This window comes from Hipposideros armiger, unplaced genomic scaffold, assembly GCF_001890085.2.
Source record: "Hipposideros armiger isolate ML-2016 unplaced genomic scaffold, ASM189008v1 scaffold_240, whole genome shotgun sequence".
NCBI classification, from domain to species: Eukaryota; Metazoa; Chordata; class Mammalia; order Chiroptera; family Hipposideridae; genus Hipposideros; species Hipposideros armiger.
In genome coordinates this window covers 189,482-210,516 of record NW_017731590.1, presented here as the reverse complement: position 1 = coordinate 210,516, position 21,035 = coordinate 189,482, and the positions used below count along the sequence as shown (strand labels likewise).

The window sequence follows — 21,035 nt, the reverse complement described above, 5'->3', positions numbered from 1 at the left end:
AGAAAATAGAGCAGAGGGTCTAACTTGGCTTCAGGGTGTGAGGGAAAATAGGTTAGGGTGGAAAACATGGGTTCCATTCTGGATACCTGTTTGTTTCTTTGTTTTTGTTTTTTTAATTGGGGAACTGGGGGGATGGGAACAGCGCTGGGGATTTGGGGGAAGGGGAACAGACAAGTTGCTGTCCTATTTGTTCTTCAGTCTAGTTGTGGAGGACGTTGCTTCACTGGCCCAAGTTGGCACCATCATTGCGCTCTTCCTGGGCGAGGCAGATCAGTCGCCGGCTTCTGGACGGCCGCTCACTGCGGCTGCTGGCTGCTCACGCTGGCTGCTGGCTACACACGGTAGCCCATGGCAACCCACTGCCACAGGGACTGTAGCCCACGCCATCCCCGGCGACTCACAGCAGCCCAGCTCCAGGTTGAGCTGTTGTTCAGCATCTTAGCTGTAGAGGGCAGTGTCACTGGCCCTCATATGTGGGATCTGAACCGGGGCCCTCTGGCGTCCCAAGCCAGCTCTTAACCAACGCACCACTCAGCCGGCCCCTGTTTGTTTTTTAACTTGACTGAGTTTTTTTTCCCAGTTTTTTTGAGATATAATTGATGTATAGTATTTAATGTGTACAATGTGATGATTTGGCATATGTGTACTCGTATATTGAAAAGTGATTACTGGGCAGTCGAGTGGCTTGTTGGTTAAGAGTTGGCTTGGGAGCACGAGCTCTGAGCAGCAGGTCCACCGGTTTGGAGCTCACATGGGCCAGTGATGCTGCGCCCTCTACAGCTAAGATGGTGAACAACAGCTCAACCTGGAGCTGGGCTGCTGTGAGTCATCGGGAACGGCATAGGCTGCAGTGGGGCTGCAGTGGGCTGTCATAAGCTACCATGAGTGGCCGGCGCTGGTGTGAGCTGCCGTGAGCTGCCGTCCAATGACCGGCGACCAACTGCCTCATCTGGGAAGTGCACAATGATCACAATATCAACATGGGCCAGTGAAGCAACCTCCTCCACAACTAGACTGAAGAACTAAAGGACAGCAACTTGTCTGTTGCCCTCCCACAATTCCCTAATAAAATCTTTAAAAAAAAAACGAAAAGTGATTACCACAACAAGGTTAGTTAACATATCCATCACCTTACATAGTTACCTCTGTGTGTGTGTGTGTGTGTGTGTGTGTGTGTGTGTGTGTGGTGAGAACTTTGAAGATATACTCTCTTAGCAACTTTGAAGTATAGGATACAGTATTGTTAACTATAGTTACCATGCTGTACCTTAGCTTCCCAGAACTGCTTGTAACTGGAAATTTGTACCCTTTGACCACCTTCACTTATTTCCCACATTCCTCTGCTCCTGGCTACCACCATTTTACTCTTTGTTTCTATGAATTTGGTTATATATATATTCCACATATAAGTGAGATGATACAGTATTTGTCTTTCTCTAAATTATTTCACTTAGCAAAATGCCTTCAAGGTTCATCTATGTTGTTGCAAATAGCCGTATTTCCTTCTTTGTTGTTGTTTTTTTTTAAGCTGAGCCATCCTGCCACCTGTTGGCAGCACAGCAGCTGCTCAGCTCAGGCTGGGAATCGAACTGTTGTTGCTCAGAGCTCAAACTCTTGAGCAAACTTTTAACAGTATTTCCTTCTTTTTATGGCTCTCCTCCATGTGAATGATGTTGCCATTTGTCCCAATCACTGAAGAGGGACCTGCTCATCCTCTTCCTCTCACTGCAGCTTTCCAGGTCCTAGCCTTTCTCCTCTCTTCCTTGGATCACTGAAGGAGTCTTCTATTTGGTCTGCATGTCTCCCACATTGCCATCTCCAAATCTACCCTCCACACTGCAGCTACGTGTATCTTCACTGACCCCCTGCATTGCTTTCGGCCGTACTTCCCCAGGTATGTTTCCAAGAATACAAACCCTGTGTGATACAATTGGTGCTACATGAACAAAAACGTTTCACGGTCAATTAAACTGGAGAAAAGAGTGAAAATTAGTTAAGTTTCATTACTTCATAGAGTCTTCAGTATGCTAAAGCACACTTTTGAAACTCCATCCAGGGGGTATGAAATAAAGCTTTTGTCAAACTTTTTGGCAAACGGAATATACTTTGGATATGGTTGGTCTATAAGCTGAAATTTCATTTCCTTCTCCATCTTTTCTTCCAATTTCCAGCTGCTCTTCTCAATAATGCATACACAATGGGAGGACAGCAGTGCCATACTCTGGATTCAGGAAGGCGAAAGTTTAAATTTCAGAAAAGATTTTTGGTCGAATGATTTAATCTTTCAGGACACGTGATGGCTAGTCTTCATTTGCCCCTCATGAGGCTTTACCTCTGTAGATTGCATCATCCAGGTGTCCCTGCCCTCTGGCTTCTGGTTGGGTTTAGCCGATGGAAAGTAGTGGTGGGAAACGCGTGGGTAGGGGCAGTGGGAGAAGAGAGGTCAGTGTGGTCAATTCCCCACCTCATCCCCCACCTCCCTGCCCTTTGTTCTGCAATGTTTTGGCCCTTTCCCTCTCCCTCTCCCAGCTCCAGCTCTCTCGTTTTCTGGGTAACTTCCTTCTTCCTCTTTCCCCTTAGACCTAGGGGTGCTAATGGCTTCAGGCTGTTGCTAATCCTTCATGGCTTCATCATGGCTTGTTAGTTCCCTTAACTCTGTTCATACCTCTGTAAATAGTCTATTTCTTAAACTCTCTTCAGTTAAAGCCCCTGAGTATGCCATCTGTTTCCAGCTGGATCACTGACAATGCAGTACTGTTGTCTCCTTGTAAAACAGGGATGGTAATGTCCACTTCATGGAGCTGTTGCATTCAGTGAAAGTACCTGAGCATGGAAAGCACCCAGCACAGTGCCTGGCATAGCAGTGTTCACTAAATGAGAGACAGCTTCCCTGGTCCTGCTCCCTTCTGCCTATCATCCAAATAGTCACATACAAAGAGAGCTTCCTGTTCCCTTGCTAGTGACCCCGGCTGAGATGGGTTGAGGGAAATAATGCGGGGCCCCAATCTCAAGATATAAAGCTGCCATGGAGAATAAGGCTCCAGTCAGCAGCCACAGAACAGGGCTGACCTGCAGGTCCCATCACAGTGCCCTAGAACAGAGGATCCTAAGGACTGCGACAACCAGGGTCAAGGCGTCTATGTACTTAGCATTCCTCTTGGAAGAAAGCTGCTTTTGTACTGGACGCAGATGGTCGGTGTCCCCACATGGGCCAACTGTTTTCCAAGGAGGAAATCCTTCCATTTCCAAATCTACTTTTTGTCCCCTGTTAAAGTGATCAAGTGGCCTGGAATGGGTGGTGCTATTAGGAAACGGAGGTCACTTGAACTAGGATTCCAGTACATTTCCCAACAGTCATAAACTGGGAAAATTTTAAAAAGGGATTAGTAGGTAGAATTTGTTACAGAATATTTAGTGAATCTGCAGGTAGGTGAACTGTTTGTTGATAATTACTTGAAATTTACACTGAGTCCTCATAAAGGAAGTTATTGGGTAAATTGGGTATGTATTGGGTATATTGAACAAGACAAGCCCAATTTGTGGCTTGTAATCAGAATGCAATTTCATTTTGTTTTCTACCACCCCTTTAAATGGATTCAGTGGGAGAAATTCTCCCGTATTTCTTGAAAACTCAGGGAGTTTTTTGCTTTGTTTTGTTTTTCTGATCACTCTTAAAGCCAGTAGAACACAACCTAATTCAGAAACAAAACTATCAAGTACATCATGCAATACTTCAAACTTAGCTCAAAGGTAAGTCTTCTCCCCATCCCAAGAGCTCTCTAGTAGACAAACTCTCTACTAGGACTACAATACATCCCAAGGCAGTGGTGCCAGCTGCAGGAAATTTGAGTCTTCACTATACCCTATGGGCTTAGAGATTTCAAATAAAAAACTTCTCCTAGCATCAGGGAGCCCCACATTGGTTTATCACAAGATGATATGACTAGGAGGAATGTCTCCAATGCCAAAATGAGGACAGAAACAAACGCTGAGCAAAGGAAGGAGGTGGGACTCTGCTTGGAGGCTGAGCAAGGAAGGTTTCCTGGAACTCTCCTCCTGCGGCACTTTGTCTTCCCAAGGTGGTGCCCAGAGCCCTGGGGACCAGGGGCTATACAGGGCATGAGGAGGACCTAGCATGGAAAGCGGAGGATGCCTGAATTCCAGCAGTCCACCAGAAGGAGAATAGGGTTTGTAACTCTCGACAACCCATAGTAAAAGCAAGCTTGAGCAATGGGGTTTAAAAAGGAGAGGATGTCACAAGGTAGGTGCCAAATTAAATGTCTCTATCCTCCAGGCCACTCTTCAGGACTGTCTACGGCATGCTGAACAGACTGAGGCAAACAGACTGGAAGTTTATTTGGAGAACGGCAGATCTGCAGAGATGGCGAAACTGCAAGTGTAAGTAAAACCTTTGGGGTCAAGTGAGGACACAGGTAGAACATAAGTGGTATCCAAATACCTGGGTTGGGGCTTTTGGGGAGGACAGGCTGTGAAAGAAACCCTGGGTCAAGGTTGACCTGAGTGTTTTTTTCTAGAACTAGGGTGAGACAGTGATGGTCACAGCCCCTCCATTTAATACCACTCTTTCCAACCCCCCACCACCAGACCCACTACCTGGAACCCCTAGTGTGGCAGACAGAATAATGGCCCCTCAAAGATGTCCACATTTTAATCCACTGGACCTGAGAATGTTTCCTTATATGGCAAAAGGGACTTGGTAGATGTGATTACATTAAGAATCTTGAGTTGAGGAGGTTGTCGTGGATAACCCAGGTGAGTGGGCCCAGTGTTATCACATGGGTCCTTACAGGAGGGAGGCAGTACTGTCACACTCAGAGAAGGAGATGTGATACTAGAAGGAGAGGTTGGAGTGCTGCAATTGCTGGCTTTGAAGATGAAAGGGGCCCACAAACTAAGGAAAGTGGGCAACTTCTAGAATCTGGAAAGGCAACGATTCTCCCCGACAGCCTCCAGAAGGAATGCAGCCCTGATAATACCCTGACTTTAGCCTAGTGAGAGTGATGTCAGACTTTTGATTTCCAGAACTATAAGATAATCAATTTGTGTTGTTTTAAGCCACTAAGTTTTTTTTATTATTATCAAAATTTATTGGGGTGACAATGGTTAGTAAAATTACATAGATTTCAAGTGTACAATTCTGTAATACATCATCTATATATCACTTTGTGTGTTCACCACCCAGAGTCAGTTCTCCTTCTATCACCATATATTTGACCCCCTTAACCCTCTTCTACTATCCCCCTTCCACCCTTGCACTCTGGTAACCACTAAACTTTTGTCTGTGTCTGTGGATTTTTGTTTGTTTGTTTGTCTTGTTCTTTTGTTGCTTTCAGTTTTATATCCCACATATTCGTAAAGTCATATGGTTCTCAACTTTTTCTGTGTGACTTATTTTGCTTAGCATAATAATCTCAAGATCCATCCATGTTGTCATAAATGGCACTATTTCATCTTTTGTTATGGCAGAGTAGTATTCCATTGTGTATATATACTAAATCTTCTTTATCCAATCATCTGTCGAAGGACACTTTAGCTGTTTCCATATCTTGACCATCATAAATAAAGCTGCAATGAACATTGGGGCACATATATCTTTACAGATAAATGTCTTTAGATTTTGGGGGGATATACCCAAAGGAGGGATTGCTGGGTTGTATGGTAATTCTATTCTTAATTTTTTGAGGAACCTCCACACTGCCTTCCATAGCAGCTGCACCAATCTGCATTTCCACCAACAATTTATGATGGTTCCTTTTTCTCCACAGCCTCTCCAACACTTGTTATTATTTGTCTTGTTGATGATAGCCATTCAAATCGGTATGAGGTGATATCTCATTGTGGTTTTTATTTGCAGTTCTCTGATTATTAGTGATGTTGAGCATCTTTTCATATGTCTACTGACCATCTGTATGTCCTCTTTGGAGAAATGTCTACTCAGGTCTTCTGGCCATTTTTTAATTGGATTGTTTGTCTTTTTGTTGTTGAGTTGTATGAGTTCTTTATGTAATTTGGGTATTATATATGTGTTATATATATATATATATATATAATATATAACATATATATATAATATATATATATATTATATATATATGGTATATTATATATAACAATAAACTGCATAGAAGAAAACATAGGTACTAAACTTATAGACCTTGGGTTCAAAGAGGATTTTATGAATTTGACCTCAAAGGCAAGGGAAGTAAAAACTAAAAAAAAAATGAATGGGACTATAACAAACTAAAAAGCTTCCGCACAGCAAAAGAAACCATTGACAAAACAAAGAGGCTACCAACAGAATGGGAGAAGATATTTGCAAACAACACCTCTGATAAGCCACTAAGTTTTTAGTAAATTGTATAGCAGGAACATGGGAAACTAATACGAGTCCATGTGGCAAGAGAATATTGAGATGATTCTTTCAGGCTCCTAAAGTCCTGGTTAAAAAATAATCCTAAAAAAAATAAATACATAAAAATAATCCTGATGAGATAACAGCTCCCCACCTGACCATTGTCCAATGATACCATTTTACTGCAGGAGAGCCCATTTCCAAATCTGGAAGTTTCGGGGCTGTTCACATTCAGACTTTAGTCACTATCAGCGACCCCATGGGGGTGTCTCAGTGCTGGGCATAGCTGTCCCTCTTCATGGGCTAAAACCTAGTTCTGGACTAAATGTATTTTTGACATAAGGAAAGGTCTCCATTTGGAGAGAAATCCCTTGATAGAGGCTTCTCCCTCACTAGTGACGGCATTAATTAAAAGATCATGGTGACTCATAGTGTGGTGGCAGAAATAAATGGCCAGCCTAAATAATTTCCATATAAGAAACATCAGCAAGTGTTAAATAGTTTTCAGGTATCCCTGGAGGAAGAGACTAGCAGCTGGAAATACTGAAGATAAAAATATAACCCAGCCTAACATCAATATTCAATGTTAACATTATTAGAAATATGTATAATTCCAAGCTGAACTCTGCAGTGCATTATGATTAACTTTATTATAAAACCTTTTATTTGCTGTCAAGTTAATAATTGCTTTGGTTTTATTTGTTTAGTGTTCTAGGTAACCATCACTATTTAAAATTATTTTTTTTAATTTTTAATTGGGGAATTGGGGGAGGGGAACAGTGCTGGGGAATTGGGGGAAGGGGAACAGACAAGTTGCTATCCATTTTGTTCTTCAGTCTAGTTGTGGAAGACATCGCTTCACTGGCCCAAGTTGGCACCATCATTGCGCTCTTCCTGGGCGAGGAAGATCAGTCGCCAGCTTCTGGACGGCTGCTCACAGCGGCTGCTGGCTGCTCACACTGGCTGCTGGCTACACATGGTAGCCCATGGCAACCCACTGCAGCAGGGGGCTGCAGCCTAAGCCATCGCCGGTGACTCACGGCAGCCCAGCTCCAGGTTGAGCTGTTGTTCAGCACCTTAGCTGTACAGGGCAGTGTCACTGGCCCTCATATGTGGGATCCAAACCGGGGCCCTCTGGCATCCCAAGCCAGCTCTTAACCAACACGCCACTCGGTCGGCCCACTATTTAATTTTTAAACTGAAGTATAACTCTCCTCTCAGGAAGTTCAAACACATGAGTGATGTATATGCTTTATTTTTTCTTGGTTACATCTCTTCTGTGTCCCTCTGTCCTCCCACTGCCCTCTGGACTTGCTCTGCTCTAGGCTTCTGCAACAGTTCTTATGCTAGATTAGTTCTATTTTGGGGTTAGGAGTACTGGATTGGCTAAGAATTACCCTAAAAGAAACTGTTTTGGGGTATATGCCAGTTCAGATTTTTTTCCTGAAGAGATTTTATAGCCTCAGTTCATACTGGGAACATTCTCAATCATTTAACCTCAACTCCTGATCAACACCCAACATATTTAACTGGTAGTGAGTCAAGTAGATCTGGCAAACAAAGATGGCTGGTAGGATCTCAAAGTGGAGATAAGTGAACACAGACCTGAGAAAAAGAAGCTGTTATTGATGCCCTGACAGTAGCCCTGACCCATGCTATATGAGGGGCTTGAGTCCACACAAGTCCCTGGCCAGTCACCCCAAAGGGGCAATGTAGTGGGAGCTTTGGCCCAGGTAGGGAGCCACAGTATCAGCTGAATTTCTGAGGCCAGATAAAGAAATGGGGGACTATGGATTAAAAATGATGATGTCACGTTGAATATTTTTTTCCTCGTTTCCTAATTTCTTAGCCAATGGTTCTAGAGCATGTCCTCTCAAATGAGGGTGGCAAAATATTAGATGTTACGATGGTTAGTGGCCCTCCAAAAGGCCACAGTCCATAAACAGATACGCAGATATATCCGTGACATTAAAATTTTATGGAGAGAGGGGTGATTCGGAAAATTCATCTAAAAAGAATCCTTAGGAGGACAATAACAACAACAACAAAATATTGAGCAGTGCTAGTCTAGAGAAAGTTGGTTTTGATTATTGATCTCTTCACAGTGTACTTTTTAATGTATTTTATTTGATAATTGAAATTTGAGTCAAATGGAAACGCTGATTGTTTTTTGTTGCATTTATGATTGGAAAAATAATTTCTACAAAGCCAGTCTCATCTTCATTAGGACCCTTCAATAGTTATGGCTCAGGAAGCAGAAGTAGAAACAAGGAACCCTGGAGTTACCTATTAGTAATTGTCCAGGTTTATAAAAACCAGAGCATGGGGGAAATGCTTACATATGAAATTTACCCAGGCATAAGACGAGGAATGGGCTGTACTTGCTTCCAGGACCAACTTGGCGGTGAGACTACTTATATTCTTAGCAGTTGCCTGGAATAACATCTTAGTACTAACAAATGGAACTCTTCCATGATAAATTGTGGATTCTGTGGGTGTGACCTAAGGACGCTAAAACTCAACTATACTGCCACCTTTGAAAATATTATAGTAAAAATTGTCTAAGGTTAATGGTACATAATCATCTGTCAGAGGCAAACTTGGGAGCCCTCGGGTAGAACATTGGGTAGAAGAAGATTGTTAGAAAAGGTCAAGCTGTGCTCAAACCACAGAGGTCAGTAAACTCTTTCTGTTGAGGACCAGATAGTAATTGGCAAGTGGGATGTTTACAGCTGAGATGATGAGAGCACAGACACCATCTTGAACCCACAGAAAGGTATCCTGCCCTGGGATGATCTTACTGCCAGCTGCAGGCTCCTTCTCCATTTATGCGGAGAAGGCTTCGAGTTCAATGGAGAACCATGAGGATGAGAGCCATGCCCTATGGATGGCTGAGTGGTAAGGCTGGAACACTTAGGTCCCCAAAGACCTGTGAAACAGCCACTATGTCAGCCCCAGGCTGCCCATCTCGGCTGTACATAAAATTTCCTGGGGCAGAGAGACTGGAGGAAGAGGCTGACAACTCCATCATTACATTAAGAGTTTATTAAGGGAATTTACATATGAGGCACAACTTTGGCAGTGGCAAGACAACAAGAATACCCTCTCCACCTTCCACCCCCAGACTCTGTGTTTTATAGTAAAAGCAATGAGTCTACATGCTGGGAAAGGAATTTGTGTTTAATCAAAGGGGAAAGAGATCACCAGGTCTGAGAGGCTCTGGCACCAGAGCTGGTTAAGAGTCAAATAAGGTCAATGGCATCTCACTCCAGAGGCAGAGCATAGAGTTCGTGTGTACATTCACAGACCCAGGGGCGGGGAGCAGGGTCCAGGCTTCTTCCAGGAGTCAAGATGGCGGATTAGCTTCAAGACAGAGTCAACTCTGTCCTCACACTCCACCCCTCAGGTCTGGCTCTTAAAATCTCATGTGCCCACCTCTTCCACAATGTTCCCCGAGCCTTAGAGGGGGCACTCTGGGTGACACATTATATTAATTTTTGTTCAGCTTGCAGGCAGGGACTGCAGCAACAGTAGAGGCAGCAGCAGGCTAGGATGCTTATAACTAGTATAAAACAAAAGATAAAGAATAACTTTTGTCACCATATCTCCTAAGACTCCAACCATGATGATAACCACTGGGAAAAAGAAAGCCCGGGGTTTGACAAGATGCTTATCTGCTGATGTGTGTACTGTAAAGCAAGGGTGGCATTGCCCGAGTTCTCAGGAACGTATGCACAACATTGAGTTTTAATGATGACATAAGTCCCACCTTGAGCAGGTGTTAAAACATCCAGTGCCATGTAATTTTGTAGCACATCTTTCCTCATGTAAACCATTTCTGTGTTAGTCAGAGAGATGCTCTGGAAGCTGTCGTTCACCTCACGTCGGATGGAATTAGTTGAAGCTTCTGTATGACAAGTGGTATCTTCGATATCCAGGGAAAGCACAGATATAGTTGCCTGGTGGTCATACCAGTGGAAAACACTTCTTGTCCATCTACTAGCCAAATGTGTGTAATTTACAGGTTTAGTAATTGTTTTAGTCCACAGTCTCTGTACCCAGGGAAAACCTAGGGTGCATTGCCCAAGCCTGTCCAGGGGCAGCCATGGTGATAGGTTGGAGCCACAGAGCCATTCTGTTCCATTCAGTGCCAACCAGGCAATGCCAGAACGCTGAGACCAGTCAGTAGCAAACCAGTCCATGGTTTGGAGAGTAAAGACATTTTCATATTGCTGTCTAGGAAGCCAGCTCATTTCTCTGGTACTATTAGCCCATGAATCACGTGTGTGGTTGGCTTGTTCCCAGCATACTGGGGCAACTTGGCTAAAATACCCTGCAGTGGGTGTGAGCCAGATGAAACCATCCCAGATTTGCAAAGAACCTTCCTTGTAACGATAGTTCTGGGATTTGATGGCAGGGAGCTTGACTTTTGTTTTTTGTAACTGAGAGGTTTCAAGAACAATCACCTGTTTCTCCGGGGCATTGACAGAGAAAGGGTTGCCATGTCCTGTGTCATTAAAAGAGGTACTTATATGCCCATTGTATGCATAATCTTTAGTAAACCCAGTGTTAAATGTGGTGCTTCGGCTTTGAAGAGCCCTTATAAGTACCTGTAATTCCAACCAATCAGGTTGTACGGATGATACCCACCATGACAGGCTGGATGTGCTGGAGAATGGCAACACACCATAGATCCAGCATACGTCTTTGTGTAAGCGGTTGGCATAACTTTGAGCCCAGGGTAGGAAAAAATTCACTTCTCCACAAGCAGGGAGGAACAGCATCAGGAACAAGAAACTATGGGCAAAAATACAGATGTTTAGTGGGTACACGACGGCGGAGATCCTCCCCTGCAATCATGACAACAGCAGTAATTTCATCCTCATTAGTTAAAGTGTATGCAGCTTGTGGATTTGGGGCAGGCCGTGCATACTGGGCGTGTTGCCTGAAGGACGAGGGTGCCAGGATTATTTGTAATGTGAGAGGGGTCGCAAAAGACCATACTTAATGGCCTGACTTGGTGCCCTTTGGTATTGGTCTCTGTACATTGTACTGGTACACAGAGCATTCAGGCCCAGACACCAGCAGGGTCAACAAGGACCACTTTAGCTGGCTCGGACACCTCTCACTCGCTGGCAAGAAATATCCTATCCAACCTGGGGGAAGTTGCCAATCCAACCCCCATTCAAATGTCCACCCCTCCCCCTCCCCTGCCCCCCAATTGACATCTCAAGGAACTCTGAATAGCAGTTGACATTGACCCCTTTTTGGCTCTGGCACCTGGGTATCAGGCCGCAGCTTTTTAACAGACATGGTCAGTGGAACTGCCTTTGTAGTCATTCCTAGGTACTGGTAGGGAGCCAACCCCGTGCATATTGGCTCATTTTATTTTCCTAACACCTTGACAATGACCTTTGCCCACCCATGCAAGGTAGAGGATTGTAAAAGGGCAAACAGCTGTGCCTTTAAAATACCATTTATTCATTCAATCAACCCAGCACCTTGTGAGTTATAGGGTAAATGAAATCTCCATTTTATGTCTCTCTCACGGGCTCAATCTTGGATATTATGTCTGATGAAATGTGTACCCCAGTCACTATCAATGCTCCAAGGGTAGCCATACAACACTAAGTTATTCTAAGCCCTTAATTGTGGCTGTTCAGTTTGCTCCTTTGCAAGGAAAGGCTTGTAACCATCCTGCTGCAGTATCTACACATGCTAAGGCATATTTCTGTCCTTGGCTCCCTGGCAGAGGCCCAGTGTAATCTACCTGCCAGTCTTGTACAGGGATGGATGCTTTGTGTATATGCCATAGTATGTGTGGGATGCCACGGGGGCACAAGTGAGAACACACTAGGCAATTGGTTACTGCTGCCACTATATCAGCATAACAGGGGGCAATGCAGCCCCCTTCATTATCCCACCCGTGTATTCTGGTGCCTGCTATGCTTGTGTACCCAATCTGCTAGTTGTTCACGAGGGAGCCTGTGTCCAGATCTTTTCTAGTACATCAGCCTCCATATTTCCAGGAGGCAAGTCAGACCAGTGAGCAGAGCCAGGCTAGAGGTTGACTCCTGCAACCTCTCCCAGATTTCCTATCACACTGTAGGCTCCCACAATGGCTTTCTTAGTACTCGCCAGTTATCATGAGCCCATTGTGGCAGCCATGTCACAAGACACTGAAATACAACCCAACTGTTTGTACAGAGGACTATAGGCCATGGTTCATGTGCACATACCAGCTATGTGGCTCTTAGTTTTGCCCACTAGTTATTCCGTTTCAAACCATATCATGTCTGTCTGGGATTGTATGGTCACCACAGTTCACACACAAGGATTACCTCAGCCAGACCTGTCCGTATACCACGCTTCTTCAGGAACGGAAACTGTGCCTTCTTTCACTGATGAGGGCATCTCTTGTGGGAGCTCTACAGTGGGGGCTGAAGTGGTCTCATAATACACTGGCCCTAAAATGACATGTAACCTATTGCCTAAAGTGCTTGTGGGAAGGGCACTGAGCTGCCACTTCTGCAAGGAGGGGGCTTGGGCAACAGCTAAAGCAAGCATTGCAAAATATTCTTCTATCCAACCTTTACTTGGGAGGCCTGTCTGCACTGTCACCAGTAGAGCAGCAGAAATATTTTTTGCAATGCTTTATACACTCCCAAGACCTGTTGTTCAATGGGGGAATAATAGGTCTCAGCACCCTTCCATAATTGGGACCAGAACCCAAGGGGGATGGTTTTCCCTTGTTAGGTTTGACATAGGGTCCAACTAGTTCCCTTGGGGCTTACAGTTACATCCAAAGACATGAGTACCCCAGTAAGGGGGGGAACTCAAGGCTTGTGCCTGGGCTATTAGGATCTTTGCTTTCTCAAATCCAGCTTCCTGGTCACCCTCCTAGTGAGAGCCTTTCTTTAGCAGTTGATATAATGAGTACAAATACTGAGCCAGATGGGGAATAAAAGCCCGCCAGTATCTTAAGAAGCCTAAAAATCTTCATAAGCATTTCACTATCTCAGGTGTGGAAAATGCTGTTCAATGGCAGTACCCAGTATGAGATGCATCTTACCCGACCAGGTGACCTCTAGGAACTTTACAGCTGGACCCGGGCCTTGTATCTTTTGTGGACTGATGGACCATCCTCTGGCTTGGAGATGGGCAAACAGGATGTCCAGGTATTGCTGTAATGATTGCAAATCTTCAGAGGTTAGCATCACATCATCAATATAATGAAACCACTTGACATTGGGAGGGGCGAACACAGAGATAAATCTCGAGCTATCATCCCATGGCATGTGGAAGACATACCCCAAGTGGGAAACACATTTTCTAACAGTTTCTTGGCTGGAAGCAGGAGGACGCTTCAACCCATTTGGAAAACATACACACAACAACAAGAACGTATTGATAACCCATACTAAGTGGCAGTGAATGAAGTCCACCTTAAATGCACTACAGTGGATTAAGGAATGTATACACTTAAATGGGGTTTGTCCAGGAGCTTGGAAAACCAAGCAGCCATCTTGGGTTTTCCCATAACTCCAACTATTCATGTAATTTACAGTCATTGTTTACCCATCTTAATTTCCCTGATTCAGGAGCAGACCATTGCCATGTCACAAGGACATCAGAATGGCAAAAGTCTGGCAATGAGGGGTCATTTTTGCTAAAGCAGAATAGACTTCATCCACATGTACCACAATCTTTATAGATCGTGTTGCTGGTGCCCTTTTATGAAAGTCAGCTAGGGCATTTCAAATATAGGAGGTTACCTTTTACTATTGAGAAGATTCAGTTTTTTTAAGTAATCAAAGGCCTGATTAAGAAACATAAAACACTGTAATATCTTATCAGCAGCAGACCCACTGTTCAATAAAACTTTGTCCTTTTTAACAGAGAGAAAGAAAACCAAACTCTAATTTTGTATCAGCTGACTTTTAATATTTAAGCTCACTTATTTAATTAAGTCTATTTTAATCTTAACAGGTTACCCACAAAACTTCATGAGACTAAAGCCATGTTTGTTTTAATTAAACCAACAAACTTAAACTAACTTTAATATCAAATATTTTTTTGGATCACATGATCCTGAAAAGCATTTGAGTTAGTTTCTATATTTTTGAGAATTTTGCAATACCCAAACCCTACAAGTACTTATTTTTTAAGCCAATTACATACAGCTCTTTTACAAGTTAGCAATACCGTCCAGAGGTAGAAAATAACACACAAATACAACATATATAGAGACCCACATGAACATACAAACAGATGCAGAGACCTCATGGCTTTCATAAAAGACGTGGGATCTGTTTAAAGGACCTTTCCTCCTCCACAACCTTTATCGGCCAGTCCCAATGCTAAGAGAGTTGCAGACATTCTAACATATTTCCCTAGTTTCTGTTTTTCCTCAAATTTTCTAACCCTGGCTTCTGCCTCTAGCTGGACGTCAGTGGCGAACCCAACGGCGCGTAAGAGGGACCAGCCTACAGCTGCCGCGGTAAATATTTCTGCCTACTTCCGTGCAGTTCAGCAGACAAGTGCATGAGACCAGCTGGCCTTTTTGAAGTGTCCCCGTACTCATGCTGTTGTCCACATGTATCTAGCAAGGGGCCACCCCTTTCCACATGGAAGCAGATGGCCAAGTCGGGATTTCCACTGAGGATGCCTCTTTCCCAAAGCCCATTTCTTCCCTCTCTTGGCTGACTCGCCAGTCATTCATAAACCGAGACCCAGGGAAAAGCCCCGAGGCTGAAAATCTACCTCCCTAAGCAGAAGGCAGCGAAAAGACCAAAGAAAAAAGGTCTTCTACTCCAGCCTGGTAATCCATAGAGTTGATTAAAGGAACTTACATACTGAGTGAGGCGCGTCTTGGGCAGTGGCAAATGACATGGATATGCTCTATACCTTCCACCCTCCCAGACTCTTATTTTATAGCTAAAAGCAACTGGGAAAGGAATGTGTGTTTAATCTAAGGGGAGGGAGATCACCAGGTGCCTGAGAGGCTCCGGCGCCAGAGGTGGTTAGGAGACAGATAATGTCAAAGGTGGCCTACTCCAGAGGCGAGCATAGAGTTGTATACATTTCCACGCCCCGGGGCAACAGGAGGCACATTTGGGCTTCACCCAAGAGTCAGGATGGCAGATTAGCGTCAAGACAGTCAGCTCTGTCCTCACCTTAGGACTTCCATACAGGAGAGAAAACTCTCCTTTCTCACTTAGGTTATTATTTTGCAGCTGAACCTAATTCTAAGTAATATAAATGTAATGAAAAATAAGCCAGAGTTGCAAAATTACATTGGCTAAAATAGAATTGGGGGCTAAAATGATAAGCAGTAAGAAAAAAAGGGCAGTACTTGATAATAAAAAGAGTGATCCCCTTCCCCGCCCAAATCGTGAAGTTAAATGCACTTATATACATATATATGTATATATGTATATATGCGTGTGTGTATGTGTGTGTGTGTGTATTTAAGTAGACTTTATTTTTTGGAGCAGAAAAAAATGAATGTAAAGTACAGAGATTTCCCATATACCCTATACCCCCACACATGCATAGCATCCCCCATTATCACCATCCCCCACCAGAATGGTACATCTGTTATAGTCAATGAACCTACACTGACACATCATCATCACCCAGAATCCATAGTTCACATTAGGGTTCACTCTCGGTGTTGTATTCTGTGGGTTTGGACAAATATAAAATGATGTGTATCTACCATTCTAGTATCACACAGAGTAGTTTTACTCCCCTAAAAATCCTCTGTGTTCCATCTATTCATCCTTCCCTCCATGTTAACCCCTGGCATCATTGATCTTTTTACTGTCTCCATAGTTTTACCTTCTCCAGAATGTCATGTAGTTGGAATCATACAGTATGTAACCTTTTCAGATTGGCTTCTTTCCCGTAGTAATACGTATGCATTTAAATTTCCTCTGTGTCTTTTCATGTCTTGATAGCTTATTTCTTCTTTATGGTGAATAATATTCCCTCGTCTGATGTACCACAGTTTATTCATTCACCTACTGAAGGACATCTGGTTGTTTCAAGGTTTTGGCAGTTATGAATATGGCTACTATAAATATCTGCAGGTTTTTGTGTGGACGTAATTTTTCAACTCTTTTGGGTAAATGCCAAGGGGCATGATTGCTGGATTGTATGGTAGGAGTAAGTTTGTGAGAAACTGCCAAACTCTTCTCAAAGTGGTTGTACCATTTTGCACTCATACCAGCAATGAATGAGAATTCCTTTACTCCACTTTCTCACCAGCATTTTGGTATTGTTAGTAGGGTTATTCTAATAGGTATGTAGTGGTATGCCATTATTGTTTTAATTTGCATTCCCCTGAGGACACGATTTGGAGCATCTTTTCATATGCTTATTTGCCATCTATATATCTTCTTTAGTGAGATGTCTGTTAAGGTCTTTGGCCTTTGTTTTTTTTTTAGCTGAGCCATCCTGCCACCTGTTGGCAGCTCAGTGGCAGCTCAGCTTGGGCCAGGCATCGAACCGCTGTTGCTCAGAGCTCACACTCTTGAGCGAGCTCTTAACCAACTGAGCCACTCGGCCAGCCCCCCCCCTTTTTTTTAATCCAGTTATTTGTGTCTTATTGTTGAGTTTTAAACATTCTTTATATATTTCGGATAACAGCTCTTTGTCAGATATGTCTTTTGCAAAGGTTTCCTTCCAGTCTGTGGCTTGTCTTTTCATTCTTTGACAGTGTCTTTCGCAGAGAAGAAAATTTTAATTTTAATGAAATCCAACTTATAAATTCTTTCTTTCTTGGATCATGCCTCTGACATTGCACTGAAAAAATCATCACCAAACGCAAGGTCATCTAGGTCTTCTCCTATGTTATCATCTAGGAGTTCTATAATATTGCATTTTATATTTATGTCAGTAATCTATTTTGAGTTAATTCTTATGAAGAGTGTAAGGTCTGAGTCTAGATTCCTTTTGTTTGTTTGCATGTGGGTGTCCAGTTTTTCACTATTAGTTTTTCACTAATAGTGCTCCATTATTTTGCTTTTGCTTTTTGGTCAAAGATTGGTTGACTGTATTTATATGAATATATTGCTGGGCTCTCTATTCTGTTCCATTGATCTATTTGTCTATTTTTTGGTCAATATCATATTCACATGATTACTATAGCTTTATAGTGTGTCTTATAGTCCGATAGTGTCAGTCCTCCATTGTTCTTTTCCTTCAATATTGCACATGTTATATTTTAATATACTCCTATCAGACATGATAGCTCAAGTGTACTAAAAATAGTACTAAATACACAGAGTATAAATATACAAAAAGTGACCATGTATTGTGTCCTAAAGTTTATTCTTAATCGCAGACAACAGACTCTACTCAAGCTAACTTGAGCAGAAAAGAATTAGTAAGATGTAAGTAGTTCTTGATTCTCCAGGAAGGCCAGAGAGCTAGGCTTGTAAACCATGTAGCCAGCATTGAAGTGGCCAGGGCCCACACAACCAGGACAAATGCCTAATTACATCATGGTAGGGCCCTAGCAGAAGCTTCACTGCCATCGCCTCTCCACCTGCACTCTGCACCTTTGACAGTAGGGGCTAGATGCCAGTCAGTGCTCCCTGCATAATGTTCAAGTCTAGTGCAGAATGTCTGGTTGGTGGAAGCTAGGGAAATCAAACCACACTCAAAAAGCCACCAGCCCAGAGAATATTACAGACAAACTATCCCACAACTTCATAGAACAAATAAGCTCTTATAAATTTTTCTAGAGAATAGAAAAAGAGAAAAAGCTACCTAACTCATTTTATGAGACTAGGATAACTTTGATAGCCAAAAGAAATACAGAAAAAGAATTATAAGCCAATCTCTCTTATAAATTAAGAAAATTAAATTTAAAAAATTAAAATCAAATTTAACACTATATTATGAAAAACAAACAAACAAAAAAACATTCATTATGACCAAGTAGGACCTTTGGGGAACACCAGGTTCTAGAGCCAGTGTGTCTGATACTTCCTAGCTGTGTGACCTTGGGCAATTTACCCAACTTCTCTGTGTCTTGGTTTTCTTACCTGTAAAATGTGTGTAATAATAGTTACTACTTCATAGGATTATTGTGTAGGTTAAATGAGTGAAATAAGTCAAGAACTTAGAAAAGAGCCTCAATTAATTGTCATCTCATCAAATGCAATGGATATAGAGGCCCATCAAGACAGATGATGCACATCAGCAGCAGATGCTGGCCAAGGATGACAACAAACTGGAAAACTCTTTCCTTCGATGGTTAAATGCCAATCTAGGGGGACAAAGGATGCCACTCCAGGATGGGTAGAACCCAGAATTAACTGAGTTTTGAACCTAAGGTGACAAAGAAATTACTGAATTGGAATGAATTTTCCTGAATAGGAGCAATCAATTTTACATCAGACAGAATAGGAACTCAGAGTCAGAAATCAAATTGAATGATAGACAGTATGGTTACATTTTAACACTCCTGAATCAGGGCTGTGAACAGGGTCAGCTACATAATTTGCAGGGCCCTGTGCAAAATAAAAATGCAAGGCCCTTGTTCAGAAAGCAGGAATAATATGCTGTTAAAGACACTAAAAATGTAATGCTTTTTCCTTTCTTCCAAATCTTGTCTTGTCATGGTGTTATTTTTTTATTGAAATTTATTGGGCTGACATTGGTTAATAAAATTATATCGATTTCAAGTGTACAATTCTATAATACATCATCTATATATTGCATTGTGTGTTCACCCCCCAAGTCAGATCTCCTTCCGTCATCCTATATTTGATCCCCTTTACCTTCTTCTACCACCTCCTCTCTCCCCTTATTCTGTGGTGACCACTAAACTGTTGTCTGTGTCTGTGAGTTTTTGGTGGTTTGTTTGTCTTGTTCGTTTGTTGCTTTCAGTTTTACATCCCACATATGAGTGAAATCATATGGTTCCCAACTTTTCCTGTCTGACTTATTTCGCTTAGCATGATAATCTCAAGATCCATCCATGTTCTTCAATTTGCTATTTACTATTGTTCTAAGGAAAGTCAAATTAAAAACTTAAATGATCAGCGTGAATTTTATCCATCTTTATATTGTGCAATGTCAGTCTTAAATGCAAATTTGAGAACATTTAACTCATATGTGGAGTCACTGAAATTACCCAATTCATATTTCATAGCTCATGCATGAATATGTGTTTTGTTCTTAGCAGGACAGTGAGAACCCTGCACAAAACTAACAACTGGCTTTATTTCACTTCATGAAATAAACCAACACAACACTCCTCTTCACCTTCACCTTAATGGTTACTAAGGAAGGATTGAAAGAAAAAAGAACTATGGATTGCCTTCTTTCCCTCTCCTTCTATCACACCGCAGCATTCATACCACACCTTACACTCACTTTGAGTCTTGCTGAAGATCCACACGTCGCGGGCCCATCAGGAGTCAACAGAAGAGAGTGGTGTAAGGAGGTTCAGTGTGGGAAGAGAACATGAAAGCTGCTTGTTACTTAGAGAAAACTACTTGGGTGGCGTAATGAGAGTGGGAGCCACATTAAAGACAGTAGAATAATGAATGGGAGGTGAGGAAATTGGGATAGTAAATAATAACAAGAAGTTTGGTTGTGAAGGGCAGGGAAGGGCAGCGTCTAGAGAGACATGTGGGGTTTTGAGGAAGGATTTGTTTTTAACAGGTAAGCTCCTACCTCATAGGATTGTTGTGATGATTAAATGACAGAATCCATTTGAAGGGTTAAACATAGTGTCTGGTACATAGTATGCACTCAACAAACATTAGCTTTAAAAACAGGGTGAATCATTATTAATGTCTCCATTTTATATAACTGCAGGTGTGCCAAATTCCAAACTTTCAAACACTCCATTAAATGACTTCATATTCAGCCAAACTGCCACTCCTACCTTTCCTTCTGCTAAGCAGGTTATTGATTAAACCATGAAGGCAAAGAAACTTGCTGAAGTGTCTAGAGTGCTAAGCAACAGAAACTGAATATTTAAAATACTTATTTTTTAATACAATACTTATTTCTTATCCTTATAATAATTACATACTCTGCCCTCAGCATACATAATGAATTACAGGGAACCACCCTTTTCCATCCCCAAATCAGTATCTTTCGGAAAACCAGCAGGCTTAAAGACCCTCAACACTATGAGGTGAGTGCCACCTACTGCTGAGAAACTTAAAGGCACTCTCAGATAGTCCTAATATCCTGACTTTTTTGGTTCAAGGCATCACTTATGCCAAAGATCCTTCATAGGTGAAACTTAGATGATACTTATTTCAGTTAACAAGTTAAAAAGTTAAAACTTGAGAAGTTCCCTTTAACTAGTAGTTAATTAGTTAACTGGCCAAATATTTGTATACACTCCCCCCTTTAACTAGAAAGCTCTCTTTTAACTAAAGAAGTTTTAAAATTTAAAATTAAATTACTTTAATTGTGCATGGTTTAAGTAATTGGCATTTTTTTTAAGATTTTTTTTAAATTGGGGAATTGGGGGGATGGGAACAGCGCTGGGGAATTGGGGGAAGGGGAACAGACAAGTTGCTGTCATTTTTTGTTCTTCAGTCTAGTTGTGGAGGACGTTGCTTCACTAGCCCAAGTTGGCACCATCATTGCACTCTTCCCGGGCGAGGCAGATCAGTCGCCGGCT

General features: G+C 42.4%; 1 protein-coding gene across 2 annotated transcripts in view; it reads right to left on the bottom strand.

Moving 5' to 3' along the window:
• Positions 1–9,415: 9,415 nt before the first annotated feature.
• LOC109389717 (endogenous retrovirus group PABLB member 1 Env polyprotein) overlaps positions 9,416–21,035 on the bottom strand; it is a 32,669-nt gene continuing 21,049 nt past the window's right edge. Inside the window, exons 1-3 of one of the 2 annotated variants that reach the window (XM_019655505.1) lie at positions 13,446–13,534; positions 12,715–12,840; positions 9,416–11,170 (exon numbers count right to left, since the gene is read on the bottom strand). In XM_019655505.1, coding sequence (XP_019511050.1) covers positions 9,982–11,157 — 1,176 coding nt within the window. In that variant the 5' untranslated portion in view covers positions 11,158–11,170; positions 12,715–12,840; positions 13,446–13,534 and the 3' untranslated portion in view covers positions 9,416–9,981. Of the gene's footprint in view, positions 11,171–12,714; positions 12,841–13,445; positions 13,558–21,035 lie in introns of those variants that run through there. The other variant, XM_019655504.1, reaches the window with a different exon arrangement.